This window comes from Dendropsophus ebraccatus, chromosome 8 (assembly GCF_027789765.1).
Source record: "Dendropsophus ebraccatus isolate aDenEbr1 chromosome 8, aDenEbr1.pat, whole genome shotgun sequence".
Classification (NCBI taxonomy): domain Eukaryota; kingdom Metazoa; phylum Chordata; class Amphibia; order Anura; family Hylidae; genus Dendropsophus; species Dendropsophus ebraccatus.
Window position 1 is genome coordinate 67,745,068 of NC_091461.1, and position 24,975 is coordinate 67,770,042.

General features: G+C 38.8%; 2 protein-coding genes across 2 annotated transcripts in view; one reads left to right on the top strand and one right to left on the bottom strand.

Annotated features, from left to right (window-relative positions):
* CDH23 (cadherin related 23) overlaps positions 1-24,975 on the bottom strand; it is a 671,672-nt gene that overhangs the window by 155,200 nt on the left and 491,497 nt on the right. Inside the window, exons 25-26 of the mRNA XM_069981852.1 lie at positions 20,615-20,728; positions 19,151-19,299 (exon numbers count right to left, since the gene is read on the bottom strand). Of these exons, the coding sequence (XP_069837953.1) occupies positions 19,151-19,299; positions 20,615-20,728 (263 nt within the window). The remainder of the gene's footprint in view (positions 1-19,150; positions 19,300-20,614; positions 20,729-24,975) is intronic.
* On the top strand, positions 1,108-14,165 carry C8H10orf105 (chromosome 8 C10orf105 homolog). Its single transcript, XM_069979173.1, has 2 exons — positions 1,108-1,139; positions 13,734-14,165. Exons 1-2 carry the CDS (start codon positions 1,119-1,121, stop codon positions 14,163-14,165), a joined length of 453 nt encoding a protein of 150 aa, XP_069835274.1. The 5' UTR covers positions 1,108-1,118.

Consider the following 24,975-nt stretch of genomic DNA (forward strand, 5'->3'; position numbering starts at 1 on the left):
AATATCCAACCTAATTTATGAGTATAAGGATATGACAAGGGAAATTTAAAAAAGCCAGGTATCTATCCACAGACAGCTGTTTTGGGGTGTTGCCGCTCATCAGTGAGGTTCTGATTCTGGTTTGGCTGGCGAAATGCCTATTAGACCAACACTAATCACAGAGTGACCAGATAAAGAAGACACTGTAGGCTAGTAAAAGTGCTCAACGCAGTGAAAACCTAGATGCATTGTCCCCTGGGAAATACAAGTATGCAAAAAGAGCCTGTGGAGCCTCATTTAAGAGTAACGAAAATGGGACTGGCCAGATATCCCTCCAGAAAAGGACCTAGCCAAAGGATGGCATCTGTAAGGAAACCACCATATTAAGTGGCCCTAATAAAATGTCTCTTGGTAGACATGGCCAGTTACCAGCTAAGTAAATGAAGATAGCATCAGTCTGACTCTAAAGCCAGCTTGAGCAAAGCCAGTATAAACATGTGTATATATATATATATATGTATATATATGCTATATACAATAAATAAATGATGTTATACTGCCCTGTTTAATAAGTCTGTTGTCACTAAAAACATTAAAGTAAACTGTGCCAGCAAATACCCTCGTAGAGAAGAATATAAAGAGGCTCTTTATACAAACCTTCACACCACGTCTCCCTCCCCCTCCTCTTTTAAGCCCATCTCAACTTCAGAGCAACCTGAAGGCTGGCATTCAGTGAACAAAATCCAGCTACCAGACTGTACCATGTAAACATCCCACAGGGGGAAATGAGCTGTTTGGGAGACAACATTAAACTTCATCAAGGAAAACAAAACTGGAGAAAAACTAAAAAAACTAAAGAAAAGGCAGGTCTGAAGGATCCCTCCGTGATTACTTTGTGATCCACTTGATGTCACTATATTTTACCCTTGTACTGCAGATATAGCCAGATTTAAGAACTGCGTCTAACTTGTTCCCATTAACATTTTACTTTCTCTCCTTTGTCTGCATCACCCACACCCCTCTCCTCCCTCTTGCTGCCTCTATCTTTCCATCCAACCCCCCCAGCAAAGGGCAAAGAAGTTTGAGAAAAACAGGCATCCAGCAGGGAACTGCGCGACCATGAGAGAATTGAAGACTGGATGAGAAAATCTTATATTCAGGTGGGATTTTGCGGTTAACTTGAATAATTGAAATGCAAAGTCAATATAGTTGTAAACCTAGTGAAACCTGTTATAAACATGGGTAGAAACAGTTTGTGCATGAAGATGTACAGGCACCATGCAATTCTGAACCTTTCTTCTGTGTTTTGTGGGTGAAGCTGAAGAAGGCCACATACACAATAGGGTCATATAACTGTCTTTGAACATTTCCAGTTCTTTGAGTGAAGTCGCCTCTTTAGCTTTGGTCTATATTTAGAATTATTTGTTACGGAGGAAAAGAATCTTGTGTCCATTCTAGAGCAATAAAGAGACTTATAAATGAGAGCTACTCCCCATAAATCTCTCACGTGGATAAAATGTGTCAGTCTTGTCTGTGATGTTCAGTTATCTCATAGTGTGAGCCTAAATCTATAGAGACTTTAAAGAGAAGCTATTGTATTTGATGAACTAAAATTTTGTGGATGCTACATGGGTACCAAGCCCTTGTTTAACTCAGTATCTTTCACCTGTTACAAACACTTCTTATATATTTCACTTACATACATGTCAAAATGGAATGTACAGTATTTGTGATTTTTGCAAGGTTATGGGGCCAGGGCAAAAACATACTCAATACTTTGTTTAACTAACCAATACTTTGTTTAACTAACCAATACTTTGTTTAACCAGATGTCACCAACATTTTCTGGTATCTTAGGCTTAGGACAATGCCCTGATGGATATTTACTGGTCTAAGCGTCCTATACATGGCCCAATGTTTTGTTGATCGGTGCTCCTTTGCAGTGCCCTTACAAGACATTATTAATGTTGGGACTGGGCTGCATGAATAGTTTGTTCGGCCATTTAAATCCATTGTTATTGGCCGCATGTTCCCTATTTAGAACGGCCACACAAAAGATCAGCTGATTAGTGGGTGTTACGTTGTTCTTTGGCTGATTGCTGGCCCTTTTACTGAGGGGCAATTATCGGGTGAATGAACGTTCCTAGGAATGATTGCTCCTGCGATTATCGGCCAGGAACGTTGCTTGAAACACTCCTTTGTCCGATAATTGGCCCTTGTAAGGGTGACAGCGATCAGCTGAGGAGTGGGAAAATGCACGATTCTCAGTTTATCACATCTTTTGTACTGCAACAAAATATATTGCTACCGGTTACACATCTCACTGTGTAAACAGGGGCTATGCAGACAATAACAATACATTTAAAGGGGTGCATGAACAATACAGTAATCCTTCGTGAGGCCCTACTGCTAAAAGGACCCTTAAAAGTCCTATTAGACAGCACAAGCCATGCTGTAAACAAGCACCAGTCTCAAAGATAGGTGCTTGTTTACAGAGCCTATTACACATCTTGGAAATTGTGCAGTGAGTGCTTCAAGAACAATTGCTGATCGTTTTTGCTGCCCTTTTCTGCAATCAGCCATCTTCTGCACATCAGCTGATTGATAGCCCTAGTACTATAATTGGCCCATGTAATAGGACCCTTACACACTTATATGTGATGTTATGCTTTTATATTTTTAAAGTTTTATATCCTTCCATAATAAGTGCCATGGAAAGGTCAACGAACACTGGTAGAGGCCCTTTGTTGTTGTTTTTTTTTTGTTTTTCTTTATTACATCTCAAAGATTCCATGAAATAATGGATGACAATTGTTGAATAAACTAAGGCTTCATAGCCTGTTGCCCTATGTAAATATTAGATGATTATTTTCGAATGCAAGCCTGCCATTGCATTGAAACTATGCTGTGTTCTATCATCTAGTATCATTAAAGTCATTAAACACTTCATTTATTAATTAAATTTAAAAAATTAACAGATTTTAAAACCAATTTCAATCACTTGATTGTATGTTTATATATTAGCCTATTCTTGGCATAAACCTATTAGATCCCATTTGCATTTTCAAATACCAGCACCACACCTGTCTATGGGCTTTCTAGTGTTTCAGCTCTATGCCGGGAACACCCTAATTGAAAATATTATTATATATATAAAAAAATAAAAATAAATAAAATAATAATAATAATAATAATAATAATAAGTTCAGCAGGTCCTTTCTATTTTTGCCTGCTTTTAAAGCGAATATACCATTGGCTTTTTTTTTTAAACTGTCCCACTCTGGGCTTAAAAATGCCCCTGGCAGTGCACAGGCTAATCCAATTGATTGTAGAGGCAAAACAACTCCTTTACATAAATCCTATGCACACAGGAACCTCCTTGAGCCTCTACACCTAAAGAGTCCAGTCTATTGAGTGACACTGTCCACTGGACTCTTTAACACAGAAAGAGCAGGGATTTTAATTAACAAATTACTGAATCTCTTCCCAAATAGTTATTCAGCATTGTCTTGATGACAGGTTTGTTAGGTCAATTTACTACTTTTAATTTGAAGCAGAATGGGTTAATTCTAAATTCTAAAATTCTAAATTTTTCCTTTAATTAAATATTTTTCTGAAAACAAGATAATTCGACATAAAAAAAAAAAACTCTAGCAAACTACTGTAACTGCCCAGCGAGACGTGTATACACATTTTCTGTCAGCAGATGGCACCCTGATCCTTAGTTGTACCAAATCATTACGACATGAATGAAGGAAACCAGATGAATACAAAAACTTCTCACTTTGTACTTGTGCAAAGTATCCAACTAAATTCAGAGAGAACTTCCCCTTCTAGAGTTTACTTCAAATTTCAATGGGCCCTTAGAGTTAAGGAGTTTTCTTCTGTTGTATTTTATATGAATGTGACAGAACGAAAATAAACAAAAATGAATAAATAAATAAATATATTTGCGTTTGTATGCTGCACTGAACTGGTTATTGTTTTACAAGTTTGATGGAATAAATTCAAGTTCAGTGAAAAAAAAGTGGAGTGCTGTGGACTATATCATTTGCTGGCACCAATTTATCATTGGAAGTAGTGCTGCTTCACTAATTTATATATATATATATATATATATATATATATATATATATATATATATATATTGGATGCTATAATAATTCCATAATAAGTCACTGTATAATCACTATAGGACAGCAGAAGAAGTGCCAATAGCTCTGTCTTTGTAATAGAAATCATGCTATGATGGAACCCGATGGCTACTATTATAACTCAGTAACCTGTCATCTGCCATTGGTGTCAGTCATGTGACAGACCCCCACTGCCATAACTTTCGGCTCTTGTTTATATGATGGAAAAGAAAACTAGAATCACAAATAAATGTGAAAACTTAGCCTAATATGTTCAGGTTGAACTAAAAAAAATTAAAAAGTAATCGATATCAGATTGGTGGGGTGTCTCCACCTGCTGACAAAGTGTCTGCCAGAGCCATGGCACCAACATACACAGTGACAGTGAACAGAGCAGGAAGCAATGTCTAGTGGCTATTCTTTGTTACTGCAGCTCAGCTTCCATTTACCTCAGTGGGAAGTGAGCTGCAGTAACCCAGCTTAGACACTAGGCAATGTATGATTCTAGCTGTGGTGTCGGGTACTGGGGCATCACTAATCTGATAATGAGGATAGGTTAATGGCTGATAATGAGGATTAAAGGACACCTTTTAGGATAACAGCGTTTTTTTTTCTCAATTAACACACATTACAAAGCTATATAACTTTGTAATGTATGTTAATTACCTGTCTGGCCCCCCGAGTTGTTCTTCAATACATTTTGACCAGAATACTCCTTTAAGGTGCCATTCACATTATATAGATATAACTAAAAAAAAAAACAGAAGAAAAAGCTATGCCAGAAATAGGGGGTGGCACATCCACAGATGATATAATAATAAGAATAAAATAATGAACTATGTCCTCAAGATATAAGCAATATAGAAATCTTTATTAGTGTACAAAAAAGGCTCTGTGGACCCCGACATGGACTCCCTTCTATGGTGATATCTCTTTTATGTTTGGGCCTTATTTGGCCACATTTACTTTCTGTTACTTCTTGTTTTGCATTTACTGATTACAGGCTCATATACATATTCATTTACACCTTATGTCTGGTTTTTGTACTGTAGCCTGTAATATCATATGAGCCATTGAAGGGGTCTCCATATTTGTAGATGTCGGGGTACCTGTTGGGTCTGTGCTTACTTTGCACAGTTCAATGTTTGTGTTTTGTGTATTTTAAATGATTTTAATTTGTATGTCTTGTTTTTGTACACTAATAAAAATTTCTATATTGCTTATATCTTGAGGACATAGTTCATTATTTTATTCTTATTATATCATCTGTGGATGTGCCACCCTCTATTTCTGTTATAGCTTTTTCTTCAGTTTTTTTAAATTATGGTTATTGTTCATGCCAGGCTAGGTAGAGCACCCGTCACTATTATCTATTGATTTGAGTAGTGCCTTGTTCTTTTTCTTGGATTCACATTATATAGAAGCGTTGAGGACAGCATGATATTTTGTATATTTTGTAAAGCCATTACAATATGAGGGTATGTGCACACTGAGGAATTCAGCCGAAACCTCCATTGCGGAATTCCCAGCTCGCGCCCGCTCATGGACTGTAGCGGACATGCGCGTCTCCGCCCTTGTCATAGACTCCATTCTATGCACGGGCGGATTCCATCCTTCGTCCAAAGAACGATCAAGATCGCAGGCGCGAGCTGGGAATTCCGCAACGTTCCGTTTGAATTCCTCAGTATGCACATACCCTGATATTGACCTTCCTGATGACTGAATATCAGTTGATCAATTGTCTTGTGAATGATTATTTTCTTTGACTGAGTCATAAACTTTTAGCCCATATTGCTGTTACAGTTGTTCGATGTGACTATATATGATCAATGACCCCAGATAAAAGACAGGAGAGACTGTATACAGCCAAGTACTAGCACTGCGTTTGCCACAATTTGCATCCCAAAATCTTTCCATCAGCAGCCTCTGATATGCTGGATTTATTGATAGGCATGCATCTCTTAATAAGTCTAGACGTCTGTGAACTAGGGCAAGACAGTCGTCTCACCGACAATGCTACTATTAAATGGTCCGGGTCTGAACACTCAGACCTTGACCAATAAAAACTTGATGTGTCTTTCTGTCATATGAAACTTTTTTTTTACTTACAGGTACTCTATAAAACCAATCTATGGATGTGCCAGTCTTGATAAATTTCCCCCTCTGGCGCTATCCTTATAAACTACTGTGCTTTACTTGTAGTACAATGTTGAGCTCAATTGCACAAGGTTGGTCTGTATTGTAAGAGCCTATTTGGAAAGGCATCTTTTCTTTTCCTGTTATCAAGGCTAAAAGGTTCAGGAAACCTATGTCACACACCAAAGCTGTACGGAAATCGGTGTATAAAAATATTACAAGATAGCACAATATTCCCCCCAGCTTTCCTGAAAGGATAAAGCATAAAAAGATCGATTGCAAACTGTGTTAGTGATGAGTATTTTGAGGATAGAAGCAGAAATCAGTTCGTCATTCCTATCCTGCCACGATGTAAAATTGATTTTCTACATTTTCCTTCCTCAAAATACATTGTTCTGTTTATTCATCGAGAAATCAATGTTTTGATTTGTGTGCGCAAAAGGCGAGCTCTTCTCTTAGAAGGCCAAGCGCTACCAGCACTATTTCATTGAAAAAAATATAAAGCGATAGATGCCGCTGACATAAAATGTAGCTCATTCACACTTTAAATCCACTGAACAAGCCCTGTGTACCTGTGGCCATAGTGTATGAAGCCTCCTGCTTTAAGGCACTGATCTTTCATATTATTAACAAGCAAGTCGATGGCTGAATCTTCTCCTAGAGTAGGAATCATATACTTTTAATTTGTTCCTGAGTGGCCATCATTCTTATCTATCTTTAGCAGTGGATGTTGGTGAATACAAAAGAGACAGATTGATTTTAATAAATAAGGAGTTCCCATTATTTTTCTAGGTTTAAATGAGTATATAAATTGGTAAACTGATGACCACAAACTATTGACTTGATTGAAGGGGTTCGCTGAGCTATTTTTACTTGTTCCCTATCAACAGGATAGGGGACAAGCATGAGATTGCTGAGGTCTGACCTCTGGGCCCTTGATTCCTTTATTTTGAATGGAGCTGCAGCCCGCTGCTCCATTCATCCTCTATGGAGCCGCCAGAAATATCCGAGTGCTGTACTCAGCAGTTATCCTTTGGATAGGGGACAAGTAAAAATAACTTGCCAGGTAAGGTGATACTAACCTACAAATGGATTCTGATAGGGCAGGGGACGGAGATTTCAAATGCAACTTTATTATGTTGGTGCGCTGAGACATTATTGAGTAATATTTGTTTATATGTAAATTAGGGAGTTCAGTGCACTAAGGGCAGTCATATAGCCATCAGTTCACCAATCTGGTCACCTGCTGGCTCCTGTAGAAAGCTTACTGATGACTAGTCAGCTGGAGCTCTGCAGTGACGGCACTCTAGGCTGCTGTTCACTGCACAGCACTGAATGACTATTCATCAGTAGGCATGCGCCAAAAGCCCAATGCAGAACACCCTCATTTACATATTAACAAAAAGTTTATTTACTCAATAACACTAAAGTGCACTGACAGAATAAAGGTACAACTGGCCACCCTGCCCCTGGCCTGTTAGAATCTATCAGCAAGTTAGGAGAGATTTATCTGAGAGATTTTTGAAGCCAAAGCCAGGAATGGATTTGAAAAGAGATGATATCTCAGTCTTTCCTTTATGACTGTTCTCTGTTTATAGTCTGTTCCTTGCTTTGGCTTAAAAAAATCTGGCAGATAAATCCCTGTGTAAACGCACCTTAACCTGCTGCTAGATTCCTATTAATGCTTACACCCTTGTTTCTTGCCATAGTTATTGTCACTAGATTTCTTAAATGGGCTTTGGTTTCTTAATAGAATAAGTGGTTTATGGCAAGGAATAGTAATTACCATTTGCACTGGGCCATTTGTCCAGTTATATTGAAGAGAAATGGCTCCTATTAAGTTACAACTTCATAGAAAATATTTGTGACATTTAGTAAAAAATTACCCAACAGGCCACTTCCAATTTATGATAATGTCACCCCTTTTCCATATAATGAGTTTCAGCACCATTTGTGACACCGTCACCGACTCGTTTCCACCCCCTCCACATCATCAGAATGGGCAGACCTAGTGACATAGGTGGGGGGCCTAGATGTTGAAGTCACAGAGGGGTGGGTCCAAGATTAGGGGTGTAAAAACCCTGCAGTACATTGAGAGTTGTAGGCAATCATAATGAATTTTTGGAGTATATAATGGCAGCCATGAACAGGATTACAGAGGTATTGTCATTTTTTAAATATGTAATGGCAGCCATGCATTGGATTAAAAATGTTGCCAATGTCGAAATTTGGATATAACTTCTCTAAATTCGCTGCTTAAATCATTGAATATATTTTATTGGTTCATATGCACCACCAACTGATGAAATCTGACTGGGTATCAAGAGCAAGTTAGTGTATGCATGAACAAATGAGATATTCATTTTTGTACCGATTCTCTGTTATAACGTATACATTAAACTAGATGTTTTCCTTTTAAAAACACTTTTTGATCAGAAAGGGTTATTTCTTATCAGTCCCTCAAAACGAGCATGAATCCTACATTGAATGACAGAAGGCTGATTTGTATGGAACACACATTTTTGCCTCTATTCTCTTTCTGCATTCTCCAGAAAATTCATTTTGCTCATCCCTTGTGCTTTCCTATAATGTTTCTAGCTATTGACAAACCCTTCAGAGAAGATGCTGCACTACAGCTCCAGGACCATTCTCTCTCACATAACAGTAGTTTAAAAACCTGCGCACATACCATATATTTGCATACTGAGTAAATTCTGAGTTTCAGACCTCATAGCTACAATACTAGTAGATCAGAAAAGATGATAGCTGGATATTTGCAAATTGTTTCCTTTACGGGCGCTATTCTTTTCTGCACCAAAAAGTGGCCAACAAAGATCACGGTAGCAATGTGCGTTTTTTGATTATTACGTTGTTTTTCAATCGTGAACATAATAATGACGAGTATGTATACAGTATGTTTTGATAAATATCAGGAATTATGGGGACATGAGAATACACTACTTACTTTGCCACATCAGTCATTTTATCGAATAGATTATTTTCTGATTTTCTTACAATTATTTGAAGCTTCTCTCTAATTAAAAGTGAATCTGTCATTTCCTGACCAGGTATGGAGCAGCAGATCTGAAGACATAGGTGCTAGAAAGCTAAAATTAACTATACTTTTAGTTTTGTTGATGAAGTTATAAAGTTATAGTTTTTTTGTTAGTGGCTGAAGAGTCAAACTGGTGGTGCTGAGCTGCGGCAGTTCCTCTTCCCTCCCATGTAACTTTTACTAATTGAAATACAGGACTGGAAGCTGAGCCCTGTACATCAATCATGCAGGGCGGAGGGGGGGAGGGGGGCACTCGAAGACTGCAGCACCATCAGTTTGACATTTGAGCCATTAATGGCAATTTTATAACTGTACAAACAGTGAGCCATAAAACTAAAGGTATAGTTGATTTTATCCCCTAGCATATATCTGCCAGTATCTGCAGCTCTATAGCTAAAACAAAGCTAACATATTCAGTTTAAGGCCACGTTCATATGTAACAAGTTTTCATTAAACAATGGCCGTTGTTGCAGGTTTGCAACAATGGCCGTTATTTAATGACAGAGGCCGATTGCATTGAACTCTATGAAATCCTGGCCGGAGTGTCTACACACTGTACACACTGCGTTCTGGATTCAATGCGGTCGCACAAAAAACTAACATGTCAATTTTGTGTGGCTGCTATTTAATAAAGATGGCAACGAAGTTGACAGTGCAGACAATGTAAAATGTGGCTCCGGTCACACTTTACATTGTCTGCAATGGTTAATTGGAACGCGGGCACCTGAATGTGCCTGCACTGCAATTCAAAAGAAATGAAGTTCATCTGGCCGGTACTGCAGTACCGGCTGGGGTGAACTTCACAGACAGCAGCCTTTCTGTGAAACAGCCATGTCACAGAACGGCAGCTGTCTTACAGCGTGTGAACCCCCGCCTAAGAATGGACAAACCTTGTTAATGTTAATGCTCCACAGGCCCCTATAACACAGGCCTCTTTTTTGTTGTCAACTGCAGGGCTCTCCAAGCCCTTGTCCCCTACAGAGTCCCATCAGTAATCATTGCTCATTGAGTGGAGGCTGCCATGCACACAGTGCTATTGACAGCCAGTATTCAAATAAGAATGATGGACATGCGTCTTTTTTCAACCGTATAAACTATGTAAGAATACATAGTACATGGGGAGGGGCTGTGTATCAATAGTGCTGTGTTTGTGGCAACACTAGATCAGAGCAGGGCAGTAGGGACCAGGGCTTGGACAGCCCTGCAGTTTCTGACACAGACAGTGGCAGCAGAGAGGCCACATCTAAGACCTTTTCGATGAACTAGAATAAATAAAGAGTGAGAATTAAGCTTACTTGTCTCTGCTGCCACCTCTGTCCATGACAGAAACTATCCAGAGCAGTAGCAAATCTTTACTGTTGGCACTAAAGTTCTTAAAAAAAAACTAATAAAAACATTGAACCAGAAAACCTCTTTTGACAGTTCCTATTACAGACAGAGCTGGCAGCAAAGAGCACTGTGACCAACTGGAAAGAATATATCACTTCCTGCAAGACATACAGTAGCTGATAAGTACTTGAAGGTGGCAAGGAGGAGGAAATAAAAGTAATATACAACTCTGTATAACTTTTTGACACCAGTTGATTTAAAACCATTTTTTCTCCAGAGTACCCCTTTAAATACCCCAAGCTAGAAGGGTTTAAAAATGGGACCCCAACCCAAAGGTGTACATATGTGCCTTTGCACCTGCATCCTCTCCAACACAACCTCCAGAGTGAACTAACCTTGCAGGTGTTAAATACCATCCAAAATCCTTTTTGTGCAATTTCCCAATGGTCTACATTAAGAGAACAGTGAAAGGTGTATTAAACACATCAGCCAATATTCATATGACCCGTTTACAATTCCCAGACATTCCTTTTTATTTCTATGTATTATACCTTGATTTATTAAAGGTTCCAGGCCAAAGGTATTATGTATGTAAGAAGTGAACCATGCAAGAATTTTAATTTATTTTTCTGTTCAACTCCTAATATTTTAAGTCTAAAAATTGACAAAAGCACATAATGGTCTAACATGATAGATTGTCTCACTCAAGACAATGACCCCTGATCATCCAATTTCCTTCAGGAAGCCTGCAAACACCATCACACCTCTATTATTTAAGGAATTTATAGCACTGACTCTTAAACATCTTTCCTTAATATATGTAAATCCTCTCAGACTCCTTTTGAAGACTCCCTGCTGAGATGATCTGCACTTATGGATATATATTTACCTACTGAGATGAGCTGCAGTACAAGACAAGGCCCTGTGAGACAGAACCCTGACCAGCATTAGTGCATTAAATGCTTCTTTTCCTGAACCACAGCTTTTTTTTTTTTTTTTTTTTTACTATTCAACAGAATTGTGCTTCTTCCACCTAGAAGGGTAAGTTACTGTATGATAGAAAATTCTAGAATATTTTATTAATCAGCAAAATATTAATACACAAGTTACTATATACCCTGTATGCCTAAAAGGCTAAGCATCAGACATAGCATAAAAATATCAATGCAGTTATCAACATATTTTGTTTAATATGTAAATATTTACAACTTTTAAAGCTGTAGGCTAACTTACTATGACTTTACCATTGTACAGTATGTAAATGAATGGTGTATAAAGTAATATCTAGACTTCTATAAGCATCAGAGATACAGTATAAGTAAAGAGGGAACCTGCCTCCCTTTATAACAGTGTCCGTCTGCTCTGCCACAGACAGAATACAGGCTGCTGCATTACAGAACATCTTAATCACTGTTCTGTGGATAAACTCTTAGTGTGGAAGTTGATGTTGTTCTTTGTGGGATCACAGTAGTTGATTGGATTTAGAGGACTAGGAGATTCTGGTCACTTATAGATACTTATATACTTAACTGCTCTCTAAGATCATCCTGATGTCTCCAAAAAGATCAAGAAAGTTTCTTGCAATGATTTTATTGTTCATTATTTTCTCCCTTGTACTTTAATCAAAGCTGTATGGCACCCTGCTGGTACCATTGTTTATTAGAAGTGCTCTGCTGGCACTATTATGTAATGGGGCACGGATACTGTCATTTACTGTATGTTGGGCACACTGGCACTTTTTCTTATTGAGAATACTTTGCTGGCATTGTTTTTGTGAGTGACCCTCTTGAGCTATTTATAGAGGCACTTTAGCTGTCAAAATTTAGATGGGATTTTCTGAGCAAAAATAATGATTACAGGTCAGCTCATGAATATTTGATCGGCAGAGTTGGTGGTGCTGAGTTACTGCAGCATAAGTCCTATTCACTCCAATAGGAGTTATGCTGCAGTAATCTGGTGTCACCAACTAGACAATGTACAAATCTGAGGCTTTTACGTTTTATACATTTTTACAACCAGGCACCATATTGGTGCTGATTAGTAGATTGGCTGGAGTACCAGATGTTGGCACATTCTGTCGGTACAACATCAGTAGTTTTTCTGTGGAATTACCTTTTGAATTGTCACCGAAAAGTATGAAAAAAAAAAATACTATGCATTAATATACTTCATTGTAATGGAATCAAAATAGAGGCTTAAGACAGCTAAATGCTGGTAATATATTGAAAAACTGCCTTCTTTCTGCATGTTACTTTCTATCATAACAGCCCATGAAGGTAGATCATTGGCTGCTTTGAGGCTTATGAACTAAGAACATTGCACCAAGAAGATTCCCAACTATTCCATCTATTAATTGTATCTCATGTAACCGCTATTTTTATAGCACTTTTGTTTGGACCCACAACAGGTACTTATTGGTACTTAGCACCTCTTTGTTATGTTAAATTCTGCATCATTGTGCCTTCTGTCTGACCTTTCAGGTACATAAGTTAACATGCAAAAGGTGCTATGGTGTTTGTGTTTTATCACACAGGATGCAGCACACTCAGTATGTGTTTGGTCACTCGCTGTGTTACAGTCTATAACACAAACATACAGTAAGTGTTTTACTTTCCTTGGGGTGCTGATGTAGTGTTGACTTTCATTATGGTGTCCTGTGATTTTTTTTTCCGTGTTTCAGGGACATGTTAGACCATAGGGCCAATATTTAGCGGAAAACAGGAAAATAAAATCACATCAACTGCAGCCTTGCTCCAAACATGATTATATAGTGCCCCCCATCCCCCCTCCCGGGCTGCAGAACGTCCGTGTGCAGACGCAATTGTTGGCGGAAGTTTGGGTTGCCATGGAAATTACTTAAGCATCTGTGAGTTTTATGCACAATCCCTATTTCTCCTAATAGGGCTCATGCATGGAACTCACAGATACAGAACGTTTCCACAGCAGCCCAAACTTCTGTCAGCAGCTGCATCTTGACATAGAAGTTTAAAAATCTGGAACCATGACAGATATACTTTAACCACATGAAAAGTGCACCTGTTAGTGTATTGACAAGAAAAAACATATTGATATTAATCACCTTTTTTTTTTTTCCAGGAAAGATGACTGCTGAACCTACAGTACCCTTCAGTAATGAAACACTTGAGAGCACAGCGATTACTGACTTTTATAACACTACTATGGAGAATATTTCAATAAATACCACCAAAATTCCAGTGGATTTTACCGACCCATTACCGATTATTATCTCTCTTGTGTGCATTTTCCTCCTCCTTGCCACCTGCCTCATTTTTGTAACACTGTGCAAGCCTGCTGCCTTAGATCAGTCTCTATATGGACCCCGGGAATTTATGCCCTATCATGTGGAAGATGCCAGTGAACCACAGCTCAGACTCTGGAAGAGGTTAGGCTCACTCAGGCAATCCATCAACAGCTTCAGACGTAGTCGTCCAATCTCTCAGTGCCAAAGGACATGTCCTAGGCAAACAACAACCACTCAAGACTGGTCTTTTTTTGAATCTACAAAAATGTAATGGGACATAGTCACCATTTAGTTATCTCTTTTCTCTTGTCAAATTAGACTCTTCATTGACTCCATTGTCTAAATGAACAATAATGTACTGTAAGTGCACAAACAGTAACAGTGCTGTAGCAATGACACAAATACCACATATCCAGACCAATAGTTGTTGGTCAGTGCTAGAGCTCAAGATTTTTTGCACATGTACAAACTTAATTTTATGTCTGGATAATGAAGTCTACACATGAAATAGATGTAGGTGAATTTAGTTGTCATTGTAGCCGGGTTTGGTGATAGAATTGTTGTCATGTCTGCCTGGTGTAACAGGGCCGCATGTCTTCACAAGTCTGCAATCATTAAAGATTAATCATGCAGCACTAATAAAAGTTGCCCTTTTACACATATAAATATTTACAACTATTTTTTTTTTTTTTATATAACACTTCAATGACAATAAGAAGCAAATACAAAACCTGGGAAATTATGTAGTGAAGAAAAGCACAAGTGGATTTTCTCTAATTGGAGGTGATGAATATTCAGAAATAAAAGAAGCATAAAGCAGCGTAGCCTTTTCTTGTGTGGGAGACAATATAATGTTTGGTTTATGTGTACTTTCTTATATTCTGCCGCTAACCTTTACAGCTAATACACCTACACTTTGTCTTTAACTTAATTACATGACAAGGTATACTTTAATAGAACGATGAAGGAATTATATTTAGTAAAATCGCCCATATAACTTGCGCACACAATGCAGTTTGGGATGCATTTGGAAAACTGGAATTGCTCCAAAAAATGGCCCACTGTTAAGGGTGTCTCCTTTTATTGTCTCCACTAATTTGGCTTACAAAAAAAAGTTTGGGAAAGGTGACAGAGGTAGGAAAGTAAACAACAAGCAAGAATTGCTTATCTCTCCCCATGCCCACGATGCACCACGTGACTAGCCAGAGACCTTCGAGTTGTGATGACGTCGTGACTTGGGGGAGAATGCCTGTCCCGGCTGATGGACAGCCAGCGTCGATCTGGCACTAGAGAGGCATGGGGGAAGGTGAGGTTTCGTTTTTTATATTCCTCCATGCCCCTGCTATTTAAAAAAATGGCCGGACTTCTCCTTTAATGCTTAATAAAAATAATAAGATAAAGAAATACATAATTAATGAAATATTTGACAAATAAGAGCAAAATGTATCTTTTAAAACCTAATGTTCTTTTCTTAATATAGTCTGGTGCGAATTAAATGAATAGTATATAAAATCTCTTTAATTGGCATAAGCTTTTTTAGTTCATTTCTCACTCCCATTGATCAAACACATAAATAAGATATTTTTTAAATCTAACTTTCCTAAATTTCCTTGACTATACATGAGAAATGCTGATGGATACAGTGCATGTATTTTTAGTTCAATAGTGTTAATTAACTTAAGGGAAAATTTAATTTTTAAAGTGTCTCTGTCATTATAAATTTCAAAATCTATATCAAAAGTTTAGGTGAAATAAAGCAAGTTTTCAATTTATATTCATTATTATTATTATTATTTTTTATCATGCTGTAAAACAAAGCTTTACTTAGCAGACATCTAGGCCCAGTCTCCTGAAGGCAGATTTTTAGTCTGTACTGGTCAGACTTCATGTATTTAGTCTTTTTTTTCTCAACCACAACTAGAGTTTAACGGCTCAATGTGTCCATCAATCACATGACTGCCTTCTCTGTGAGTGCAGATGGTCTAAGAAACACAGGTCTTCATGTTTTTAGACTGAAAAAAAAAAAAAAAAGAGCCAGAACACAGCTAGTGTCGTGTTTTCCATAACTAAAAAAAAATAAAATAATGAATGTAAATTACAAACTTGCTTTATTTCATATCTACTGTTTATTAAGGTTTGAAAGTGACAGTGACACTTTAAATGCTATGAACACATAAAAGACTGTTCTGACAACCATATTAGGGCTGGATTACTAGAGGAGCAAGAGGTTCCTCCTTAACCCCTTAGCGACCCATGACGTATCTGATACGTCATGGTGCCGAGGGGGGTGTTCAGAGCGAGGTCCCGCTGGGACCCCGCTCTGAACGGCGCTGGTCCCGGCTGACATGTGCAGCCGGGCAGTGCCTTTATTAGCCAGCGTGGGACCCGTTGCCGCGCCGGCTAATTAAGCCTCTAAGTGCAGCTGTCAAACCTGACAGCTGCACTAAGAGGCTTTCCTCCGTGCATCCCTGGTGTCTAGTGGGACAGATCGCATCGTGGGGGGAAAAAACGTTCTTCTGCCCGTGCCGGGCCTCAGCGTCGGAATGACGCTGATCCCGGCTCGGCAATAGATTGCTATGGCCTGCAGCAGGCCATAGCAATCTATGACCGATCTAATTGATCTTTGCTGTGTATATACATATATACACAGCATTGATCTCTATGAGATGGACTTTTAAACATAAAGTGCAAAAACCAAAATTGGCTTTGATTTTAAGGGGTTAATGGATGGATCCTTGAAACGTGTCCTATGGGGTCACTACACTTAGGTGTTGGTTGGATTTTACTCTGTGCATTCGAGAAATAAAGCTCACTCTACTGCTTCCAGTACTGGACTGCCAGTTTTTTCCTTTGCATTGCTGTACCACGCATCAGCCAGAGGTGAGTCCGGGGCACCAGAGAGAGACTTGGATCGGTGAGCTGACATTACATTTTTTCAAATAATTCCTATAGACTGCAGTATATGGAACAATAATGCTAGAAATATATTTGCGTAGGGACTGGAGGTGGCAGGCTATCTAAGGTTTATGGTCACCTTCTGTTAAACATATTTTAATACAACGTCATAGAAAGCTAAAGACAGAAAAAGGGGGGGGGGGAACCTTTTTTTCTTCAAAACATTTTGCGTTTGCCTGTTCTGTATCTTACACAAGTTTTGAATCTTTTACTTAATTGCTTATGACTTTTTCATGCTCATGTGGGTGTTTTATATTTCATTGATAAGCTCAACAGTGTCACCATTTGCCTACACAAGGGAACTACATTAAATAGAAGCAATTCCATTATAAATATTTCATCCAAATAAATATGCACATGCACACAGAACATGCCAATTCAAGGTATATAGTTTCTGCTACAAAAAAAAACAAAAAATGAATATTGATTTCTATAAAATTCTATTTATCAACATGTATCTGTAAGCTTTAGGCTATGTTCACACAATGTCAAAAATAGAGAAAAGGCGTCCGCTTTTGCAATTTCAAATAATGTCCGTTGTTGCCGCGATTTAACTGACTGCAATGCATTGAAGTCAATGAAAGGACGGACGTCCAATGCACACAATGTATTGAATAACAGACGTTATCACTGTGGACGTCAAAATAATGATCATGATAATTATTTTCAGACATCTTTTGTAAGCGCACATTTTTTATTAGTTGTTCACACACAGGGTTTTTTAGTCACTTCAATGGACTTTTCAATTAAGCCACACCCAAAGGCCAATTAGTGAACAAAAACTAGAGTAATGTACCAACAGCCGTCATTGCACTAAGAGAAGGCTAGACATCTAAATGACGTCTGTTATTTTAGATTAAAAATAACGGATGTCATTTTAAATGGAGCTGAAAAGACGTTGTGTGAACATAGCCTATAGAAGCACTCTCACCTTTTTTAACAAGTGTAACTGTTGTTATAATTTTTTTTAAAATGTAAATTAACAGTAGATGAGATATAAAGCATGTTATCAATTTACATTTTTATTATTATTATTATTATTATTATTATATCTTCCTTAAAAAAAATCCAGGTCCACTCTCCTGAAGGCAGCTTTTTAGTCTTGTGCTGGTTGGAAAAAAAAAAAAAAAAAAAAAAAGAGACTAAACACATGAAGTCCCAGCCAGTACAGAGTGCCATGGCTCAATGTGTCAATCATATGACTGGCTTCTCTGTGAGCGCTCGGCAGGACTTCCTGCATTTGGTGTCTTTTTTCCACAAGACTAAAAATCTGCCTCCAGGAGACTGGACTTGGATTTCTGGTACATATAGCTTTGTTTTACAGTGACACTTTAATTCATTATGGAAGTAGTCAGCCAACTAACAGTATACATAATCTAGTATTACCCGAGCTTTTTGAGTACAGAAGGATACTCTTTAGCTTAATAAAACTAATTACAGAGTTTCTTAAAATCGTTTGTACTATTAATATTTATTGATTTCAGAAAAATTAAATTTTATTAATTAAGGGAGACCTGTTTATGAATTAAAGGAGACCTGTCACCCCGGCTGCAGGGGTGACAAGTCTCCTTTAAAGTTACTCTTTAAAGCTATATAGAGATTATTACACTGCCCTCCTAGCAGGCAGAGATTATAGGGCTCTAGTTGCCCTTGTGATGCTGTGCTGATGCACCATGGGATTAATAGTAGTTCTGAAGGCGAGAGGATGCAGTTTGCAGTCTGAAAATTAAAATAGTGGCTGGACAAAGGTCACATGACCCAGATGCAGCAATGAGATTAATAGATGCAGCAGAGCTGTGAGGTAACAGATGACACAGCAGAAATAGTGGTGGTGAGTGAGCATTATACGGACAAAAGAAAAAAAAATGAGGAAATGCTTTTTGAGTATATGCACTTAGGGGGAGATTTATCAAAGGGTGTAAAAAAAATACAATCGGGTAAACCTCCCATAGCAACCAATCACAGCTCAGCTTTCAGCTTTGGTAACATGAGAGAGGAGCTGGGATTGGTTGCTATGGGCAGTTTACACCAGTGTATGTTTACACCCTTTGATAAATCTGGGCCTAGGTGTATATATGGACATTTGCACTGTTATGGAAAGCCGATAAGCCAAGTAGGAAAGACCAGATAAGTATTCATTAATATCGGTAATAATAATTATGTACATAACAAGTATCAGACCAAATGGTCAGCGTCAGACAGTTGCTGCAATGGTCTGTTGCTTCTGGGAATAGTTTTATTTTTATTTTATTTTCTAGACAAACGTAGATTCAACATGGAAAAATGGACAATTTCAAATACCTGAATGATGCTGCTGGATTCAGGGATATTTTCAGGAACAGTAGCTTCATAACTACTTTTCAAAAAGATGGGTCTGTTATCATTGATGTCCAGTACTGTCACTAAGACAGTGGCTGTACCTGTTTTCCTATTTCCTGCAGGTCCATTATCTGAAAACAGATACTAAATCTGAGTTCCAAACATTTCATTTTAATATATACACTCACCGGCCACTTTATTAGGTACACCATGCTAGTAACGGGTTGGACCCCCTTTTGCCTTCAGAACTGCCTCAATTCTTCGTGGCATAGATACAACAAGGTGCTGGAAGCATTCCTCAGAGATTTTGGTCCATATTGACATGATGGCGTCACACAGTTGCCGCAGATTTGTCGGCTGCACATCCATGATGCGAATCTCCCGTTCCACCACATCCCAAAGATGCTCTATTGGATTGAGATCTGGTGACTGTGGAGGCCATTTGAGTACAGTGAACTCATTGTCATGTTCAAGAAACCAGTCTGAGATGATTCTAGCTTTATGACATGGCGCATTATCCTGCTGAAAGTAGCCATCAGATGTTGGGTACATTGTGGTCATAAAGGGATGGACATGGTCAGCAGCAATACTCAGGTAGGCTGTGGCATTTCAACGATGCTCAATTGGTACCAAGGGGCCCAAAGAGTGCCAAGAAAATATTCCCCACACCATGACACCACCACCACCACCACCAGCCTGAACCGCTGATACAAGGCAGGATGGATCCATGCTTTCATGTTGTTGACGCAAAATTCTGACCCTACCATCCGAATGTCGCAGCAGAAATCGAGACTCATCAGACCAGGCAACGTTTTTTCCAATCTTCTACTGTCCAATTTCGATGAGCTTGTGCAAATTGTAGCCTCAGTTTCCTGTTCTTACCTGAAAGGAGTGGCACCCGTTGTGGTCTTCTGCTGCTGTAGCCCATCTGCCTCAAAGTTCGACGTACTGTGCGTTCAGAGATGCTCTTCTGCCTACCTTGGTTGTATCGGTTGGCTATTTGAGTCACTGTTGCCTTTCTTTTAGCTCGAACCAGTCTGCCCATTCTCCTCTGACCTCTGGCATCAACAAGGCATTTCCGCCCACAGAACTGCCGCTCACTGGATGTTTTTTCTTTTTCGGACCATTCTCTGTAAACCCTAGAGATGGTTGTGCGTGAAAATCCCAGTAGATCAGCAGTTTCTGAAATACTCAGACCAGCCCTTCTGGCACCAACAACCATGCCACGTTCAAAGGCACTCAAATCACCTTTCTTTCCCATACTGATGCTCGGTTTGAACTGCAGGAGATTGTCTTGACCATGTCTACATGCCTAAATGCACTGAGTTGCCGCCATGTGATTGGCTGATTAGAAATTAAGTGGTAAATTGCAGTTGGACAGGTGTACCTAATAAAGTGGCCGGTGAGTGTATATATATATAATTTTAACCAAATGTATTTTCTTACCTATGGCTTCTAGGATTAGACTATAAGAGGCCATGGTCTCCCGGTCAAGATTCACAACCGTTCTTAAAATGCCATCACGAAACCCAACCATGAACTTTCCATCTTGGTTCCCACCTAGAAAAAAAAAACATATCTAGCTCAAAATAAAAACAGAAGACTAAAGTGCATAATATCCAACACTGCTTTGAACATGAATGAACTCTGGAATTTCTGATAAATTGAAAGTGTATATACTGTACAGTACACAGAACATATTGCTAACTACCGTCTATATTGATAATATGGAGAAAGTCATCTTTAAAGTATTCTTTTGCTTAAAGCTGGGCATAAAACTTGAGATAAAATCATCCTATAACCCTTGCCTGATTAAATGACCTCAAAATTTATGTAAATCTTATTTCTTTATTACAATTCATGAATACAAATAGTGTTTGCTTCATATCCCTCTTATGCAGAAATACATATGTAGCATTTGCTTTGATCTTGACAGTTCATTAGGTTAAAGTTGATGCAAGCAGTCTATTTTAACCAAATCAATCATATGTTGGTGGAAAATTAACAGCAAATGATCATTTTAGCGGATGACAGACCAATATTGTCTTAAAAGAAGTTGGCCATGTTTGAAATTTCTGTGCGACAATTAAACAAAATATTCTTTGCGGAGAAAGGATCTTTCATTCATATATGATCTTTCAGAAAAAAGATTCCTAAAACATTCTAAGTATATTCCCAGAAAGATAATTTATCCTTTGCATGGTGCCCCTGATCATGTACGGCCAGTCTGACAACCCATATGGACTTAAATTGTTCATCAGGCAATAATTTGTTCCATGATGGTTTCACCTCAGCCTATTTTTTTCCTACATTGGTGTGGCCACCTTAAAGGGGTTTTCTAACAAAAACGTTCTTTTCGGCTATATATTCACAATGGCACACTGGTTAATTGGTTGATTTTTCTATTAGAAATTTATTAGAAAACCCCTACTATTTTGTCCTTGCAGCGCCCTATAAAGCAGTCTTCTGATTCTCTCGTGTAGGGATGGTCCGAACCTGCTAAGGTTCGGGTTCTTACGAACCTGAACTCTCGGCAATGATTCCCACTGTCTGGCCGCTCCGTGCAGCGGGTGGATACAGCGGGAGGACCGCCTGGAAAACTGGGATACAGCCATAGCCATAGGCTGTATCCCAGTTTTCCAGGCGGTCCTCCCGCTGTATCCACCCGCTGCGCGGAGCGGCCAGACAGCGGGAATCTGATGCCGAGCGTTCGGGTTCATCCTTACTCTCCTGTAATATGAGCCATCTATCCTTCCCATGGTGTGCATTGTCATTATGCCAGCCCCAAAGCCTATACACAGCCTCTAAAACCCTCTCACAGACTTGACAATGATCTGCAGCCTCATTTTTCAATGTCTACTTGCCCACAGACCTCTGCGAGGGTACCATAACAGTATGCAGTATAAGAACATATTCAGCACGGTGCAAGCACAGCTCAGGTGGTCATCATCACTGTCTGTTTTATAACAGCAAAACCCAAATAACTGCACAATGTCACCAAAGTGTGAAATCAAAAGAAGTGAGTGAGTTCTGAGGAGCAAAAAGCTTCAATTGTCAGCTCGCTGGACTGTGGACATGCCCTTTAAATGTCTAGTTACCTATAAACTTTTTAGTTAGTAGCCGATAGTGAATAAGGGTTAAAGTAGTGAATGTATATTGCACAAATTAGCGTTAAAGCAAATTATATAAAAAATATCAATGATCCAGAATAGTACATATAATGGTAACACAGTCAGTATACATAAAACCTGGATCATAGATTAGTATTGCATTACATTCTGATGCACGGTAAGCGGAACCCTTATTAACACAAGTATCTGATTAAGATAAACTGTATTCTTCTGACAATTAGAGTGATTAGAGGCCCGTCACCCAGAGAAGGTGTGTATTGTAGCCGACTGAATACTGTAATTGAAGCTGTGTTACTGCAGGCTGATAATTATGTGTCATTCACCTCAGAAGTATTTCAATAGACATATTCAATCAAACTTAATTGGGCAAAAAGTAGAGGTGTGTTGCCAAGACAATCAAAAGTGAACACATTAAAAAGGCTTCAATCTCCTTAAGAGATCCTTCACACAAACTTAGTTTCTGGTATTTAAAATTTCAATAAAAATAGCAGCACATTTTTATGCCATTTTGGTGGATTTTTTAAAAATTCTTATTAGGTGTCATTTTGAGTTTTTCAGTCCTTATAAAAATGCGAGATTGACTGAAAAATGTCCATGCCCAAAATACATGAAACACATGAAATGCTTTGTTAGACAAAGTTGGGTGCTGTGGGTCTCCCTTTACTTGCTCACTTTACTTACTATGGTCAAGTTGTTTGCTCATTGTGACTAATCATTGCATATAATCATGTATTTTAGTCACTGTCAAATGCAGGATTACAAGCTCTGCCAGTCTGAGACATCTTTTTAATAAGCAGAGGGTCAAATAACATTGTTCTCTGGGTCACTTATTTTCTCAATATTAATGTTGTGGTTTTTTTTATATAAAAAATGTTCTGTACTTCTGTAATGCTGCTATTGCATTTGTATCATTTTGGCTAAGAGTGATGGTCCTCATACACTTTATACTAAAGTTGGCTGGTCTGCAAGACAGTATAAGGTCTATGGAGGCCTCCCGAGTCTCCAATGACAGAAAGGAGAGGGCTTGCCAAGTTATGCCTGAACCCAGTGTTGCTCATGGCTGAAAAGCTGCTGGCGAAAACTCATAGTGGTAATTCATCACAGTATCCTTCTAAAGAAGAAAGTAGGAGCAAAGTTTACAGAAAGAAGATTATACAAAGCCTGTGGAAAGTGACACATGCCCCATAGCTTACCCTAGGACATTCAAGAGCCTCATGCTGGACATATGAGCCAAGTGTCTGTCCAAGCTATATTTATTCAAAGGACCTCTACCCCGCAGTGGGCATTCCAGCTCAAAGTGAATAAAGACTTTAAAGATTCACTGGGAACCAACCAGATGTACAATACATTTGTGAAGGACACTTGGGGCGACAGCAAAGTCTAGAAACTCCAGGCACCCCAACACTCAAAAAGAGTAACCCCTGCTCCAGCCATACCTATTGTTTGTACTCTGAACACACTGTGCCTTCTCTTATACAGGTGAAAATTGTTCGGTTTTTCATCCCTTTTATTTTTCTCTTAGGGTGTATTCACACTGCCTGTCTCAGTGTGCAATAGCCCTGTCTATAGGAGGGCGTGCGTTCCTCCACTGCCGCCGCTCTCCGCTCGAAGAAGTGACATGTCACTTCCCTGAGCGGAAAGCCGCGGCAGCCGAGAAGCATGCGCACTCCCATAGACAGGCTATGGGGCACTGAGACAGGCGGGATTTTTCCGCCGCTGAATTCTGCCTGATTTACTCAGTGTGAACATACCCTTACTCTGCACCCCCACATACCATCAGACCAGACACTAAACTGGGTTTGTCCCAGCTTATTGCCTTATAGCATTCCTTTACTGTATCAGTCCACAAAGCATGGTACAATCATGGCCAGCATGGCATTAGCTTACTTTTAAGCTAATTTTTAAGGCAAAGTTAATGTTAAAATGTATGCCAGCTTGTTTGTCTATCTCCAAAATGGCTAATGAAGCTATGTGCATCTGCTTTTATAGTGGCTCTGACATCATCCTATGAGTGGTTCATGATTGGTTGGGAAAAATATTTGCTGTACAATAAAAGCTATCCTGATTTCATGTTATCCTTCCCTCTTTTCAGCCATGTCTCTGACGCTATATAAGCAGGTTTGAACCTGCTAATATAGCAATAGGGGTACTAAATATGAAATATGAATAGAATATGAATAGAAATTTGCAGCTTCCAAACCTTTTTATGTAATAAATGCAATACAGCTCACATTCATAGGAAAATGCCTTGTATCACTGAGTTTCTCATGTTTGTCTCCTAGTTGCTATATGATATAATATGCACCACCCTATGGGTAATGCATTTGTTTTATCACGATTATAGTTTTAACATTTTTCTTAGCTATAAAGGACACATAGAATGTATTTCACCCTGTTTTTCAGTTGACAGAGCTTTAGAAAATATAGTTTGGGAGGGCTGTCTGTAGTGGAAATGAGAAGACCTTGGTAAAAGCAGAAAATGAAAAAAGCTGACAGAAATCAGATAGGTGAAGAAGATTACAGAAATCTTTTCCTGTGTGATACAGAGCCCACTTGTTCAGTATGGCAGGGAAGAGATAAGCAGGAGGAAGCAGGATTTCACTATCACCAGTAGAGGGCGACGCATCACCACTGATTCTGTTGCACATACACTATCCTGCCAATGTGATCTATTTG

What these genes read in the sequence shown, in the direction of transcription:
- C8H10orf105 (XM_069979173.1), top strand. Translation starts at nt 1,119, where the DNA reads ATGAGAAAATCTTATATTCAG. An exon ending in TGAGAAAATCTTATATTCAG is followed by an intron (nt 1,140 to 13,733) that starts GTGGGATTTTGC and finishes TTTCCAGGAAAG; the next exon opens with ATGACTGCTGAACCTACAGT.